This window comes from Brienomyrus brachyistius, chromosome 2 (genome assembly GCF_023856365.1).
Source record: "Brienomyrus brachyistius isolate T26 chromosome 2, BBRACH_0.4, whole genome shotgun sequence".
NCBI classification, from domain to species: Eukaryota; Metazoa; Chordata; class Actinopteri; order Osteoglossiformes; family Mormyridae; genus Brienomyrus; species Brienomyrus brachyistius.
The window spans coordinates 26,288,977-26,304,310 of NC_064534.1; the positions used below are offsets into that span (position 1 = coordinate 26,288,977).

At 41.5% G+C, this 15,334-nt stretch overlaps 1 protein-coding gene across 1 annotated transcript; it reads left to right on the forward strand.

The window, feature by feature from the left end:
* Positions 1–11,268: 11,268 nt before the first annotated feature.
* ela3l (elastase 3 like) lies at positions 11,269–14,454 on the forward strand. The gene is made up of 8 exons (XM_048993219.1): positions 11,269–11,353; positions 11,505–11,593; positions 11,970–12,067; positions 12,345–12,473; positions 12,974–13,110; positions 13,410–13,555; positions 14,110–14,262; positions 14,381–14,454. The coding sequence occupies exons 1-8, from the start codon at positions 11,314–11,316 to the stop codon at positions 14,396–14,398; spliced, it is 810 nt and encodes a 269-aa protein (XP_048849176.1). The 5' UTR covers positions 11,269–11,313; the 3' UTR covers positions 14,399–14,454.
* The last annotated feature ends 880 nt before the right edge of the window (positions 14,455–15,334 follow it).

Below are 15,334 nucleotides of genomic sequence, written 5' to 3' on the forward strand. Positions count from 1 at the left end.
GGGACTCGAGACCTCAATCACATTAAATTTTTTTTTCATATCTAAAATATGATATAAGATCCAAGACTATACAATATAAAAAGTAATAAAAATGAAAGAAAAAACACTTTAAACACCTGCAACACACTATTGTACCTTTGATTGTGTCTGAAGTCAGTTGTGCCTACATGTTTACTTAGTTTGATCGAGGAACTGCTTTAAAGCTTTTTTTATTATAATATATTTGCCTATTGCCGTGGAAACTCAGTGATATTCTAGTTCAGTACACCAGTACAATAATAATACAGCCTAAGGCTGGGCGATATATGTTGAGTTTTTAAGGTATATATTGATATATTTTCAAATGAGATATAGGATGAGACAATATCGTTTATATCAATATAGTTTATGTTGCTTTAAAATTATGCAGTTAAAGTCTATGTTCTGTCAATTTTACCTTGTGTTTTACCTGTGCTTACTGTAATGCATTTCAACAGATATATTGGTCTGTGCCACCCTAATGAAAAATGCTACCGTCATTTTTATGGGGTGAAACTGAAACTGAAAGCAGATGGTCCAAGAAAAACAAACAAGTAAATAAAGCTCTGACTTGGATCTGTCTTTTTGCTATCTCTTCATGGAAAAAAATCAAGATATATATTGTATATCGCCGTTCAGCTAAAAAATATTGAGATATGATTTTTGGCCCATATCGCCCAGTACTAATACAGCCTTTACTGGTCACAATTACACCTGCACCTCCACGAATAAACAGGGCAAACATTTTAAATGTTTTTATAATATAAACATGAATCAAAAGACAAATGGGTCTATTTATATGCTGCTGTTAAATTATCATGTGGGAGACATGATGGCATGGTTGACTGCAAGACCAGGTAGTCGAGTTACTGACCAATGATGTTCTAGGTCCTAGAATCTAGGGGTCTTTGAAACTAATGAAGAGGAGGAACCTTCAGAGGAAGAAGATAATGTTGAAGAAAACTCTGACAGCAAAGAAGATTCTGAGCAGGATGTGGAGGAAGAGACATTTTTGTCCCAAAAGGGGGAAATCTGTTGGGTCTCTCTGCCAAGTGCACAAGAATTAAGAATTAATAAAATTCTCATAGTCGAAACATGGTTTCAAGGTAAGAGAACATTTGTTGCCCAGTGGGGAGTGTGGTGATCTTTCTCTTCCAACCATAGGGGTTCAATCCCCTCTTTGCTCTGTGCATGCAATGTTTGCATGTTCTCCTGATGTTTTCACAGATTTCCTCTGGTTTTCTGCCTCTCCTAAATCACTTACTCCAAATTTAATGTGTGTGTTTGCCTTAATTTGCATGAGTGTTTCCGGTAGTAGACTGGCACCTTGTCTAAGGTGGCACAATGCTCCCTGCCTCTTTAAAGAGGTTCCAAGCTAGTTATAACCCTATATTGGGCATCTCATTTCAAAACATGAATAAATCTAAATACTCCTTTTTTATAAATTTCATAAAATATTGAAGATATTCTGAAAGACCTCCAGTATTAAAAGAATACACTAACCACATCCTCCTACATAGACCCAACTGATTTTAGCACCATATTTAGAGGCAGACGTGGCACAATAGGTTGTGTTATAACAGCAGTCATATTGTGCCTTTAAATACATTATGCTTATTGTTATAGCCAGTATCTATAGTAGCACTATTAAAATACCCCCATGGTTTACTATTACAAACCACTGGTTAAACAACCGATAATAGAATAAATTCACTCAGTTTTTGAAGACAAATGCTGTATGGGTTAGCATTCCATTTAACATGAACCACCCAAAGAAGCCTTAGTGCCCCTTCAAATGCCTCCCATCACGGACATCTTTGTTTTATTTTTATTGTATTTTTTAATATAGGCATTCATCATAAAAAATAAGCCCTGACTCTCCCTGGATCATGACTAAATCGTCTGCTTACCCCAACACCCACTCCTCACCATCATTACTTATATAAACAACCATTAAAGGAATACATTCTGATATTCCAGATATCAAACCAACTTTATTTATTTCATTTTTCTCCCTCTGAGTTACTCATGTTGAAGAAACTTATATAACGTGATTTTCGTGTGCATACATATGATAAAATTTAATTAATATATTACGCATAGTAAGACATTACCAACGTTACATACAGTAATAATAAAGTAAATTGTACATTATTATACACTACTCCACAGTAGTGTACTCTCTCAAATAAAAGAGATTCGGATGTTTTGCTGTAGTGCTCAAAAAATGATAGAGCAATGAAAAAACAGTATGTATGAAGGAATGATGGATCAATGGAAATTATACCGTGCAAATAACTAAGAAACAATGAAAAAACATATTGTTATACATTTTATATATTTTTCCGGAACACAGCAAACCATGGATAAATACAACTGCGGTTACTGATACTGTAGGTACAGAGGGGCTACGGTATATGCGTGTGTGTGTGTGTCTATGTGTGTGTGTGTGTGTGTGTGGAATAGGTTTATATTACATTGTGGGGACCGAATGTCCCAAATAATATGATAAAATTCTGTTATTCTGATACCATGCCGACCATTTTCAGGTCCCCACAAAGATCTGTGCATACCATCAAAAAATTTAAAATGCCTAAAGTCTCTTATTCTGTCTGGTTACTTATGGTTAAGGTTAGGGCTGGGTGGGGGTTCAGGTTAGGGCTGGGTGGGGGTTCAGGTTAGGGCTGGGTGGGGGTTCAGGTTAGGGCTGGGTGGGGGTTCAGGTTAGGGCTGGGTGGGGGTTCAGGTCGTCATGTTGGGAGTAGAGTTTCCCCATAGAAATGAATGGAGAGACTCCAAAAAGATATAATTACAAACCTGTGTGTGTGTGTGTGTGTGTGTGTGTGTGTGTGTACCAAAATGCTCTTTATTTTCCTACACTAGTTCTTTTCTTAGCCCCGAAGAGATTCTGAAATTACATTTCAGTTAGCTGATGCACTCTCTGGGACAACCTGCTCCAAACTGCTTTACTAAAATTACATACCATGCTCAGTATAAGTATCATATATCAGAGGTGGGCATGGTGAGGTCTTGGGTTTAGTCAGGGGGTTTCCCATTTCTGTGGCAACTGATCATCACCCCCTATTCCAAAGGTCTTACTCTACTTATACTTATTATGTTGTTAGAAAGAAATACGGCTAGTTCTATCTATTTCTATACTTCTTCAGTCTGAGAATGAAAGGAAAATTTTCCGGAATATCGGGATAGAGAGATGCTTAGAACCAGTCATGTTTCTGTTTGGTGGCTTACTTTCCCCCATTCGCCTTCTCCACGAAAAACAACTGAGCAGTGGTGGCTAAATGTTTAGGGAAGCACACTTGCAAGAAAAAAATTGCCTGTTCGAATCCCTGCCCAGCAAGGCATCACTGAGGTACCCTGAGCAAGGTGCCGCCCACAGGCACAGCTCCCCGGGCGCTGAATAGCTGCCCCCTGCTATGTCACATATGGGTTAAATGCAGAGGACACATTTCATTGTGGTGTGTCAAGTTCAAATACAGTGTCTTTTGGTACAGTATTGGCTATATTTAACTTTTTTATATAAGACCTCAAAAAGAGCTTTTATTATTATTATTATTATTATTATTAACAGTTATTTCCACCTTGACCTGATACAGGATAAGTATTATGAATGATTGATAGATGGGTGGATGGATGGATGGATGGATGAATGGATGGATGGATGGATCATTTCCTCATGGGATCCAGACCATACAACGCATGATTTAGTCAAGTGAGTTTTACTTTTCAGGGATGCCCTCCAGGATGTCCTAGCTAGGGATAGATGGAACATCTCCTTCTATACAATGGACTTCTGCCGCACCTGCCATAGATCTCTAGGATTGCAGTCCTGAAGAACCAGTCAAACGGGTTTGTCAAGGAGTTCTGTTTCTCTAGTCTCAGATGTTTGTCATGCTTAGCCATGCACCATCAAAGCTGTTGATCGTCTAGGTTGTTTTCCGCTTCCTATTTCAGCACACAGTCTACCGAATCCTGGTGCAAGATCGTCCGGTTCAGTCTGGGAGTTTGAGCAGTCTGTGAGTTTTGCCCTCTGATTACTACCTGCTTTTCTATCTCTAGATTCTGATTTTCTGCCCTGCTTACCTGCCTGTCCTCTACGCCTTGCCTGACATTTGTCTGTCCCTCAACCTCTATTTTATCCTCTGATTTTGCTGGTGAATGTTTCTGCCCTACCTGGTTTTCGACCCTGGAATGTTTGACGGTCTCCTTTTTTGACTGTTGTTGATTGAAGACACTCTTTTGAGCAGTTTGCAAGTCTGCACATGAATTCTTTTTGGCCCACAAAATTAGAGTATGAATTTGGCAGAAGATGGATTAATCAGACCCCAGTGAGAATAAGCAGCTGATTGAGGCACTCAGCAAGCAGGGGGTCTTGCTGGGTTGGTATCAGTCCTAGTTAGTTACCATCAATGAATTGGTGGAATCATTTGGAAGCAAAATGACTGAATTGGCTCAGCAGATTCAGTACCTCACTCTCGCTCAGCCTGCTGCTGCTTCTCCCCTGCAACATCCTTCAGGGAGTCCCACCTTTCTCCTGCTGAGAATTGCAGTGGAGCTCTGGTCTGTCACTAAGGTGCTCAGTCTTCTACATTCCCACCTGAATGATCTCGAGTTTGTTATCACACTGCTGACTGGTCCAGCATGCGAATGAGTGATACCAACATGGGACAACCATCAGCCAGCCTGTCATAAATTCAGCAGCTTCACTGAAGAAATTAAGAGGATCTCTGACTGCTCTAGAGCTCCTTGCCTCTACCAAGGAAGTCAGTCAGTGTCAGAACATGCTATAGCATTTGGTCTCTGGCCAGCGGCTGGGAGAAGTGATGCCTTCTACTATGGTGTAGGAGATTAAAGATGAGCTGGCCACCGTTGACATCCCCGAATCAATGGGCTCATTCATCTGGCAATTAAGGTGGACAACCAGATTAACCAGCGAAGCAGCAAGCAGTGGAGTTGAGAGGATTATACTAGGTTTATGCTGCTGGCACTGGGTAATCCTCAGCCTGCAGCGACTGCTCTGGAACCCATACAAGGTAGACTAGACCTGCCTTTCACCTAAGTAGCAATGTCATTTCCAGAAGAAAACATGTATACTGTGGACAGAATGGACATTTTATGGCAACCTGCCCATTGAAAGCACATGCCCGCCAGAGATCAGGGATACCCTCTACATGCAGAACCTGCCTGGTCATGATTCTGTCCTGGGAAGCCCATCGTGAGTCTCCAGCTGCCTTGCTGGATACAGGGGCTGATGAGAGTTTCATGGATACACCACTAATGGAACAATGGGAGATCTGAGTCATCCGGTTAAAGATTTTCGTCAGGCTTTCACCCCCGGACAAATAGACAGGCAGAATGGTCTGGCCACGACCTGGGACACATGCTGCAGTGCTTGTCTTCCCAGTCCTCATCCTTGGAGAGGAAGATTGTGGTCCCTTCTGCCCAGCACTTCCTGTTGATGGCAGAGTACCTGAAAGCAGCCCTGGGTCATTTTTCTGCTATGCCAACGTTGGATGGAGAGGTATGCAAATGGGTGCTGTACAGGAGTTCCTCTCTACTGTGTTGGACAGAGAGTTTGGCTCTCCACCAGCTTTGTGGTACCTTTTTTTCATCACTAAGGTGCTCAGTCCCATTGAAATGCACCTGAAGTTGCCCCTATCCATATACTGAGTGCATCCCTCTTTTCACATGTCCTTGATGAAGTCCACTGCTGTCAGCCCCATGGTGACACCACCGTTACGACCTCTACCTTCTTAGATGAATGATGAGGGTGAGACTTACACAGTCCACCACCTCCTGGATGTCTGGTTTTAGGTTCGAGGTCTGCAGTACCTGGTGAACTGGAAGGGCTATGGTCCAGACAAGCAGTTGTGGGTACCAGCCTGGCACATTTTTTTTTTACCCAGCTTGTTTCAGCCAACCCCCCCCCCCCCCCCCCCGATGGTCTTCCGCTAGGTATGCCCTCTGAGATGTCCTGTCTATGCCCTCTCCTTCTGTATGGACAACTCCTGTTGTACCCGCAATGTATCTAGGATAGCAGTCCTGAAGAACCAGACCAAGCAGTTTAGCAAAGGACTTCGTTTCTCTAGTTTGAGGTGGTTCTCAGGCCTAGCCATCCCCCCCAGCTGCCGATCGTCTTGGTTGTTTGCCATTCCCTATTTTAGTACACCATCTACTAAACCCTTGTGTCAGATAATCCAGGGCTGCCTGAGAGCTTGAGCAGTGTTTGTGAGCTTAGCCTCCAGGTTACTACCGGTATTTCTGTCCCTAGACTGTAATTTTCTGCTCTGCCACCCTGTCTGTACTGCCTTACTGTTGCCTTTTTGTCTTTGACTGAAGACATTCTTTTGAGTGCTTTGTAAGGCTGCACATTTTGCCCCAGACCATAACATTACCATTTGCATGGTTTGACGTTATATGCCAGGGGTCCTAATCCATGCTCCTGGAGATGTACCACCCTGCCAAGATTAGGTGCAGCCCTATTTAACAGGGATTGGGGACCCCTGTTACAGGGTTTATTCCATCCCAAATATAGTCCAACTTAGTCCTTTACCATTACAATTTATTTTCATATTTTGATGATGAAGTTGATTATATTGTTTGTCTTAGACTTTAGCTATTCTTTTCTTCTAGAGTAAAATCAAATCAGGACATATGATAGGTCAACAGCATTCCAGTTCATACGTATGTATATTTTCATTACATCTATACAGTACGCTTGTATTAATACCTCACCATTGTCTCTCACTGTCAGTTTTTGAATAAGAAATTGGGTCTTCAAAAAGTAAATCGTGATTTATAGGAAAGTTGCTAGATTGATGAAGGGATAATGAGCAGTATAATTTTAGAGAGAAAAAAAAACACGTTTTGGTGGGTGAATTTTATCAAAGTGGTTGTAATATATGCTACAATAAATCCTTCCTGATGAAATGAAACTATTTATTGCCTTAAATATACAATTATCTAATTATTATGATTAAAATGTATCAGGTTGATTTGAACTGTCCTAGCAGTGCACTTCACACCTGCACTTAATGTTTCCCATTGCTTTTAAAGGCCACTTGGTGCCATTGTGTGATTCATGAAAACTGTTGGATTACTTGGTGGTCATCTCTGGCTTTTTCCCTTTACCTAACTGGTTTCTGGTTGTTCCCAGTGTCTCCTGCTTCACCTTATTCTTGTATAATGGTGTCTTAGTAAATGTTGAATCTTGAGGATTGCTGTTGCTCAGCTAAGCCTTCTGCCAGCAGAACCAGGATTAAACCAGGATTTAAGAATACAGATTTGTTTAAAAATATTTTTTAATATTAAAAGTTTTTCCTCAGCTGTACTTTAGAGTGCATCAGAGTAGGACGGTAAGACAGAAATTTTGAAAGTATGTTGCCTGCTAACCAAATATGTAAATGCAAATTCAAATCACATTTTATTAATATGTATTACTATTAATGCAATCACACATACCGGCATTCCATCCAGGGTGTACCCCTGACCAGAATGAACCATTCAAAGCTGGATGGATGGATGGATGGATGGATCATGCATATTTTCCCCTAACTAATGCAATTTCACCACAGGGTTAGAATTTAAATTATGATAAAGAGACTTCTAAAACCCTCTATAAATAATGTATTTATTATGCTGAAACATGCGGTGAAAGTGCATTGTAATCTTATACAACCACATTGAAAGTGCAGAAATTAATTGCTTCTACAGAACAGAATAAACAGACTTGATTCAACTATGGAAGTGAGTTATTTGGCTGGTTCTATATATATGGATGTTACATGTAGCACAAACCCGTAAGAATAAGTGAAAGCAGCCATTTATAAAAAAAAAAGGAAAAAGAAAATGCAACTTCATACTTGTCCAAACCATGCATCCATCATCTCAGTTTCCATTTCCGCTTCAGACAGATTATGGAATCTGTCCAAAAGAGGAAACTCTGTGGACAGTACAAGGCTTGTGTCTGACCTAATGGCAGGTGATTTATAGAGAGATATTCGGCAGTGGCAGGGGGGATATGAAACAGGTCAGGCCAGCCGATTGCATTATTGCTTTGTTCACTTTCTCTCTTTTAAATGTTTCTTGACTAAAGTTACAGCCAGATGGTTATAATGATCTTTGTAAACACAAACCATGATAGGGGAATTAATAACTAATCAAGTTGTTTAACTAATTGAGTTATTAATCTGATGTTGAAATTTCACTAACACTTTGAATGGTTAGTGTGCCCCTGAAGAGAGGTTTGGAAACTGTTGTGGTGTTCTTGGTCATAGAAGATATCAGTATTAGTAGAATCATATGAGATATCAGTAACTTAAGACTATAGTAGGGGGCCGGAGTGGTGGCTCTGTGCTAGCAACTGGATGGTGGCTGGTTCAAATCCCGTGAATGCCTGTAGTAATTCTACTCCATTGGGCCCTTGAGCAAGGTCCTTAACCTGCAGTTGCTTCATCCTGGGTATGATGTTACTCTACATCCAGCCCAGCAAGGAGGTCCTAACTTATAGGGAAATTTGGGGGGTTGCTGGCAGGATTGGCACTCCAGCCACTGGGGAAAAAACTAGTGTGGTGCTGAGGTATCACCCGCCACATGGCTGCACTTAGGCTCTCATTCCTGAGGTGGTTGGTCATGTGGTGGTTGCAGCAACATGCTGTAATCAGTTCACGCTCCTTACCTCTCCAACACAATATTGGTGTAATTGTAAGGTGAAGGTCCTTTTCCACACTAATAAACAGCTTTAAACATTATTTAAAGGTCTAAGACTTTTGAACAGTACTGTATAAATGTATGTGTGTTATATATCTACGTACACATTCAGTAGCCAGTTTATTAGGTACATCTGTTTATTAACTCAAACATCCTGCTACGCCAAACAATGACTATATCTAAATATCTAGCATACAGACAGAATCAAGAGGTTCATTGACTTTGTGTGTGAAGCATGAGAGGTTTACAGAGAATGCTGTAATAAATAAAATTACATCCAGACAGGGGCAGATTTGTTCAAGAAAACAGTAAATAACAAAGTTCAGAGGAGAAAGGGCAAACTCATTAAAGCTAGCGGGAAGGGTGCGGAATAGGTACAGCAGTGTTTGGCAGAAAGTCATGTCTGAACACACAACTTATCAACCCTTGAAGTATTACTAGGAACAAAAATGGGGTCCTAGGCAGTATTACCTGGGGGTTTCTAATAAATCACCCATGTACAAATAGTTCATATTTTTTCAACAATAATCAAGTTCAGGAAATTTGTTGGAAAATCCTACATATCGTATAGTTGTATCAATGCTTAACTCATTCCTGTAAATGATGTTTCATGTGAATATGAAATAAAATATATCTACCAAATAATAGAATAATATATCAAATATAAGTCCCATCGGACTGATAAACTAATAGAAAGACTCAGGCAAACCCAGTTCATCACCCTATACCACAGGAATGGCTGCTCACGGTTTTTGTTTTTACCTGGTAGTCTGGGAGAAGACTGCTTTCAGCACTCTCACTGGACACTGCTAGTACATGGTTCTACCTTTTGAGCCAATGAGGCACTGATCACCTACCATAAGATTTGAGATTCCGTCAGACATACACCGTCAGACATACACCGTCAGACATACACCGTCAGACATACACCGCTGCCTCTTCTGCGATATGGTGGATCATTCAGAGACCCGGGCTGTAAACCTCAGATGGTTACAAGGGGTGCTGGATAATCTGCAGACCTCACCACCAATTCTATGAAGTGCCCTCTATTACTTAAAGAGTCTCATTACCTGAGGCTTTGAATTGAAAAATGGCTTCATGAAACTGTAGAAGAAGAAGATCTCCATCAAGAACACCCCAAGTCAACTGACAAAAAAAACCTAGGTACTATACCCACATTTACTTACATTCCTGGGTTTGTTTGGGAATTACAGGCAGATTCTTCCCTCTTTTTGATGTCTCTGGGCTAAAGGAAGAAGGTGATCTGGATCCTGGAAACAGAAACTATGCTCCAGACCTTAAAAATAACCTCGAAACTCAGACTTACGGCTCAGAACTTAAGAACTTAACTTAAGAGCCCCTGACTGCCACTTGCAAGACACACTCCAATTGGATGCATTGGATAGTGACCAAGGAGTTTGAGGTGCTGTACCTTTGCCATGAGTTGATCCCTTACGCAGACAAGGTACTCTGCAGTGGAGAAGGATCCACTTAAGTGAGCAGTGACCAAGCTCAAGGCAGGTGACCGATCATGCACACCTGCATTATATAGCACTGGCAAAGGGCACCAATACCCATATTTCTTCTCTCTCAACCACTACTCTTTCATTGGGATAGGTAGGGGCCACACCAGGTCCCACTCACGCATGCATGCCTTGTGATCTGCTTCCTGTTAGAGGTCCGGAGCTGCTCTTGGGGAGGAGGCATCAGGACACCTCTGGGATGCTTGCATGCTTGACACCATGATGGACTGACAGGCCGCCATACACAAGCTGCAGAAGCCACCTGTTAAATGTTCAGCACTCGTGATTTGCACAGCCGCCTGCACTCAGCACTGATGCTCCAACTCTAATGTTGAATTGCTGGATACAATTGAATGCTCCAGCTGCAACTGCCCCCCCCCCCCCCCCACATGAGCACTTCTTTCAAAACTACTCCCTCCATCAAAGCGGGTCCTACCCCCGACTAACTGGCCACAGCTATCAGCCAGCCCCCTTGTCGCTGTGGGTGATCTCCGGTTGGTTTTCTCTTTATTCTGGTCCTTTTCTTCCGACTCTTGCTTGCTCTCTCTCTCTCTCTCTCTCTCTCTCTCTCTTCCATACTCCTTAGTTCCCCCTGGTTGTGCAGAATAAAAATTGCCTTTCTGGGGTCAAATCTTCAGCTAAAATTACTGCCGCATGCGTGTTCATTGTCACACCCCACTACGCAGGAAATTAAAAAGCATTCAAAGTATAATGATAAGCTCAGCGTGAGACCTTCACCCAAACCAGTAAAGAGTGATCTTACACAGCTGCTCCTTTCCCCGTAGCTGTAAGCCCTGCCATGTGACCATAAGTATGACGTGACATTAAGAGTGTGAAGGTCGTGGGAACAGATCTCATCGTGACATCTGCTTTGTAGGCCAGACTGTCCAACTTTTTCTGAGTAAAAGTTTGTATTTTATTATCGATGGTTTAATGATTTCTATAGCACACCAATAAAATGAACCAGACTTATCCAAAGATAAGACTTAGTGACTATTTAAAAAGCATCATAGGTAACGGAGCACAGCAGCATCAACTAACCAAGATGATCCCAATTGTGCTAGTATCCATCTTCTTTGCCAGCGGTAAGAAGGAGCTGTGATTGTGTTTTGCTTTGATATTAACGTCTTTGAAAGTGACTTGAATATCGGATCAGCATAAGACCTTATTTACAGTCGTGTGCTATATCATGAAAAACTATTGATGATTTCCCACAACACCTCTCTATTTCTTAAGCCTATGGGTGTGGCCGTCCCCCAATTGAACCAGTTGTCACCCGTGTGGTCAATGGTGTGGATGCCCGTCCCTACAGTTGGCCTTGGCAGGTATAAACAACTCCGTCTGATATATGAATCTCTCTGATGTTTTCATAGGAAATGAACTTTGGATAGGGATTCGAATGTGCTGTGAATTATTGGGTGTAAAACGGCACAAAAATGCTATGTTCATTTAATATGCAGAATCATATTGGCCTTGAGGTCAACGAAATATGTAAAAACAAGTTCACTATTATATTAACAAAATAAAAAAAATAGACCCTGAAATAGTTGCATTTGTATGAGGGCGGTAGATGAAGTTTTGGACAGTTTTGAGCTGCTCTTCGGCATGACACTGCTGAGCAGTGCGGATATAATAAACAGCTCTATGAAAGTCTAGTAGACTATTAGATTAAAATCTTGTTTAAATTGTATTTCTCTCTAGATCTCACTGCAATACTTAAAAGATGATGAGTGGAGACACACTTGCGGAGGGTCTCTGATTGCCACCAACTGGGTTATGACTGCTGCTCACTGCATTAAGTATGAACATTTATGTGGAAAAAAACTCACCACACACATATTAAGCAGAATATTACATGTTTTATTATGTGTTTAGTCTGTCATTATATATTCAATGGATCCTATTTTGCCTCTATCACAGTGTCATGCTTGCAAATGCTCATGTCTAACTGTTGTGTTTTTTTATTAAATACACTGGTTTTCTTAAATTTCCTTAAAAAGGGGGCTGAATGTGAAAAAAACCCAGCAATGCTGGAGCTGCCTGAAAGATGACAGTCATGTCCTGTTTTCCGTGTAGCACCAAGCTGACCTACAGGGTGTATGTTGGCAAGTACAACCTGGCTGTAGAAGAAACTGGTTCCTATGCCATCACAACCGAGAAGCTGATTGTGAATGAGAAGTGGAACCCCCTGCTGGTCGCCCTGGGGTATGACTTCCTGCAGCCGACCGCTTATGAAATTCCATGATGAAGCAGATGGTACGCCTGTGGATTTCCTGCAGTAATTCTCAGTACTGTTATCTATAAACACACACATTTTTACCATTCTGAAACATATCTTATACATAAATACACTATAAATGAATTTATGTGAGTGTTACATTACAGTTATTCATACAAGCATTTATTGTACGTTTCTTCTTTACAAAAAGGAAGAGCTCTGCATAGTGTACTTCTCCCTTGTCTGACGTTCCTCCTCTGCTTCAGTTAATTATAGAGTGATAGAAGGGTGAACTGAACAGCTGGAAGACAATAGAAAAGTTAGAGTGAACCTCGTGTGCTGATTAGAATTCAAACCTTGAATTTTATTTTACAGACTATTTTTTTCATGCAATGCAACCAAGAGCATAGATCAAGTGCATTACAACCAATCTATTCCATATTGATATATCCACACGGCTTATATGTTTTCTCCTCATCACACACAGTAATGACATCGCCCTGATCAAGCTGTCAGAGCATGTGACTCTGAGTGACCAGATTCAGCTTGGCTGCATCCCACCTGCTGGGTCTATCCTGCCTAACGCCTACCCCTGCTACATCACCGGATGGGGTAGACTGTACAGTAAGTACTTCCTGTCGCTTGACAGAGAGTGGCAGAAGATTTTCGTGTTTTTGTGTTCATATGTGGTTAAGTAGAGCACATGTAAAATAATTATATTTGATTCTGTATCATTTAAAATATTTATTGATTAATACCCTTAATTTTTGTAATAGAGTGCAAATAAATATTGTACAGCAAATGAGGTCATAATGATTTACAGCAGTTTTCAGAATAGTCCAGTAAAAATTCTTATTTTTAATACAGCACAGGGAGTGTAAATATCTGCCTTTATAAGTCTGTTCTGCCGTTCTTTCCTAAAGCCAACGGTCCCATTGCTGATAAGCTGCAGCAGGCTTTGATGCCAGTGGTGGATCACGCCATCTGCTCTCAGCCTGACTGGTGGGGTGTCGCTGTCAGAACGACCATGGTGTGCGCTGGTGGAGATGGTATCGTCGCCGGCTGCAACGTGAGTGCTGTTTTTATATCTAATATATATGCATATGGCTACATGTGCGTTACTGCCGAGGTCAGTTATCGAATAACGGTACAGGGAAGATCATGATTTTTTGTGATACGTGTGGTCGTATGTGTAATGTGTGAATGTTTAATAATGCTGTCTGTGCATTTTGTGAACTAAACGCATAAAAGTCAAAATCATTTCAGGTATAGCTATCTGTTTACAGCAAAGGGAAATGGAATCTCCTATTGAAATATAGACCCAATAACAAAATAATACCAGTGTATCACATTTCAAAACAAATATGAATTTTACATGGAAATGTGAATTTTAGCATAGACCAAACATGAATTTTAACATGGAACAAATAAATTTTTTTACATGGAAATGTATAATGTGCATCTGCTGTGAAGGCAGTCACTGATACCACTGACAGATTATTAATGCCATACTAGCATATCGATTGCACTGGGGGAAGGAGCTTATAACGTGATTGGTGTGCCGGTGAGACTTCTGTACGCTAGGAAGCCACGCCCCCTCACCCGCTGTGCTGCTTATTCCAGGGCGATTCCGGCGGCCCCCTGAACTGCAAGAGCGCTGACGGCGTGTGGGAGGTGCACGGCATCGCCAGCTTTGTCTCCGGCCTGGGATGCAACTATGAGAAAAAGCCCACAGTATTCTCCCGCGTCTCTGCTTACAACAGCTGGATCGACCAGGTAATGCAGTGATATCAATGCAGCGAGCGCCTCAGCGGGGGAGGGGGGTGCAGACAGGGGGTGCATGGATACTGTCCGGTAATATCTACCAGACTAAGGGTGCTTTGTTTCTTTTCAGGTTATGATGGAGAACTGAGAGTTTCTCAGCCACATTTTCGGCAAATAAATGACAAACCAATGTGCAAAAACCAATGTTATCCCGTGTGTGATTTTTTTTTTAGCATAACTACCCATCCACCACTCTTCAAACTGCATGTTTTCCCAGCAGCTTAAATTCAATGGCTTATCATTATAACATTATTAAAAAAATCCTTGATTAAATAGGTCTTTAGATTTATTTTCGTAAAATAACATAGCATATTTTAAGTGTGTTTTGTAGCATATATATTTTTTTATTTCTGGCAAGCCAATTTAAAATTAAACCAATGAAAATCAATCCATCCATCCATCCATCCATTTTGAACCTGTACCAGTCAGGGTGGAGGGGTGGGGGGGTGGCTGGAGCGTATCCCAGACAGCATAGGACACACTGGGGTCCAGAATGCTGGTCCATCACCGGGACACATACAGTACATATACACACTCTATCACACTATGGGCGATTTAGACACCTCAGTCTACTGTGTCTTTAGTTTTTAAACTGTCAGGAGATCCATGTGGCACAGGCTCTCTTTATGTGTCTGCCTGTCTGTCTCTCTGTCTGTCTGTCTGTCTGTCTCTCTCTCTCTGTCTGTCTGTCTGCCTGCCTGTCTCTCTCTCTCTGTCTGTCTGCCTGCCTGTCTGCCTCTATCTGTCTCTCTCTATCTGTCTGTCTGCCTGTCTGTCTCTCGCTCTCTCTCTCTGTCTGCCTCTCTCTCTCTCTCTCTCTCTCTCTGTCTGCCTCTATCTGTCTCTCTCTATCTGTCTGACTCCCTGTCTGTCTCTCTCTCTCTCTGCCTGTCTGGCTCTCTCTGTCTACCTGTCTGTCTCTCTCTAACTGACTGCCTGTATGTCTGTCTCTCTCTCTGTCTCTCTCACACACACACAGTGGAGGCAGGATTCTATCTCACTGAGCCACCTTACAATTAAACAT

Coding starts and splice junctions, on each gene's coding strand:
- ela3l (XM_048993219.1), top strand. CDS start 11,314: ATGATCCCAATTGTGCTAGTATCCATCTTCTTTGCCAGCG. Junction 11,354..11,504: donor ATCCATCTTCTTTGCCAGCG/GTAAGAAGGAGC, acceptor CTATTTCTTAAG/CCTATGGGTGTGGCCGTCCC. Junction 12,068..12,344: donor ACTGCTGCTCACTGCATTAA/GTATGAACATTT, acceptor TTTTCCGTGTAG/CACCAAGCTGACCTACAGGG.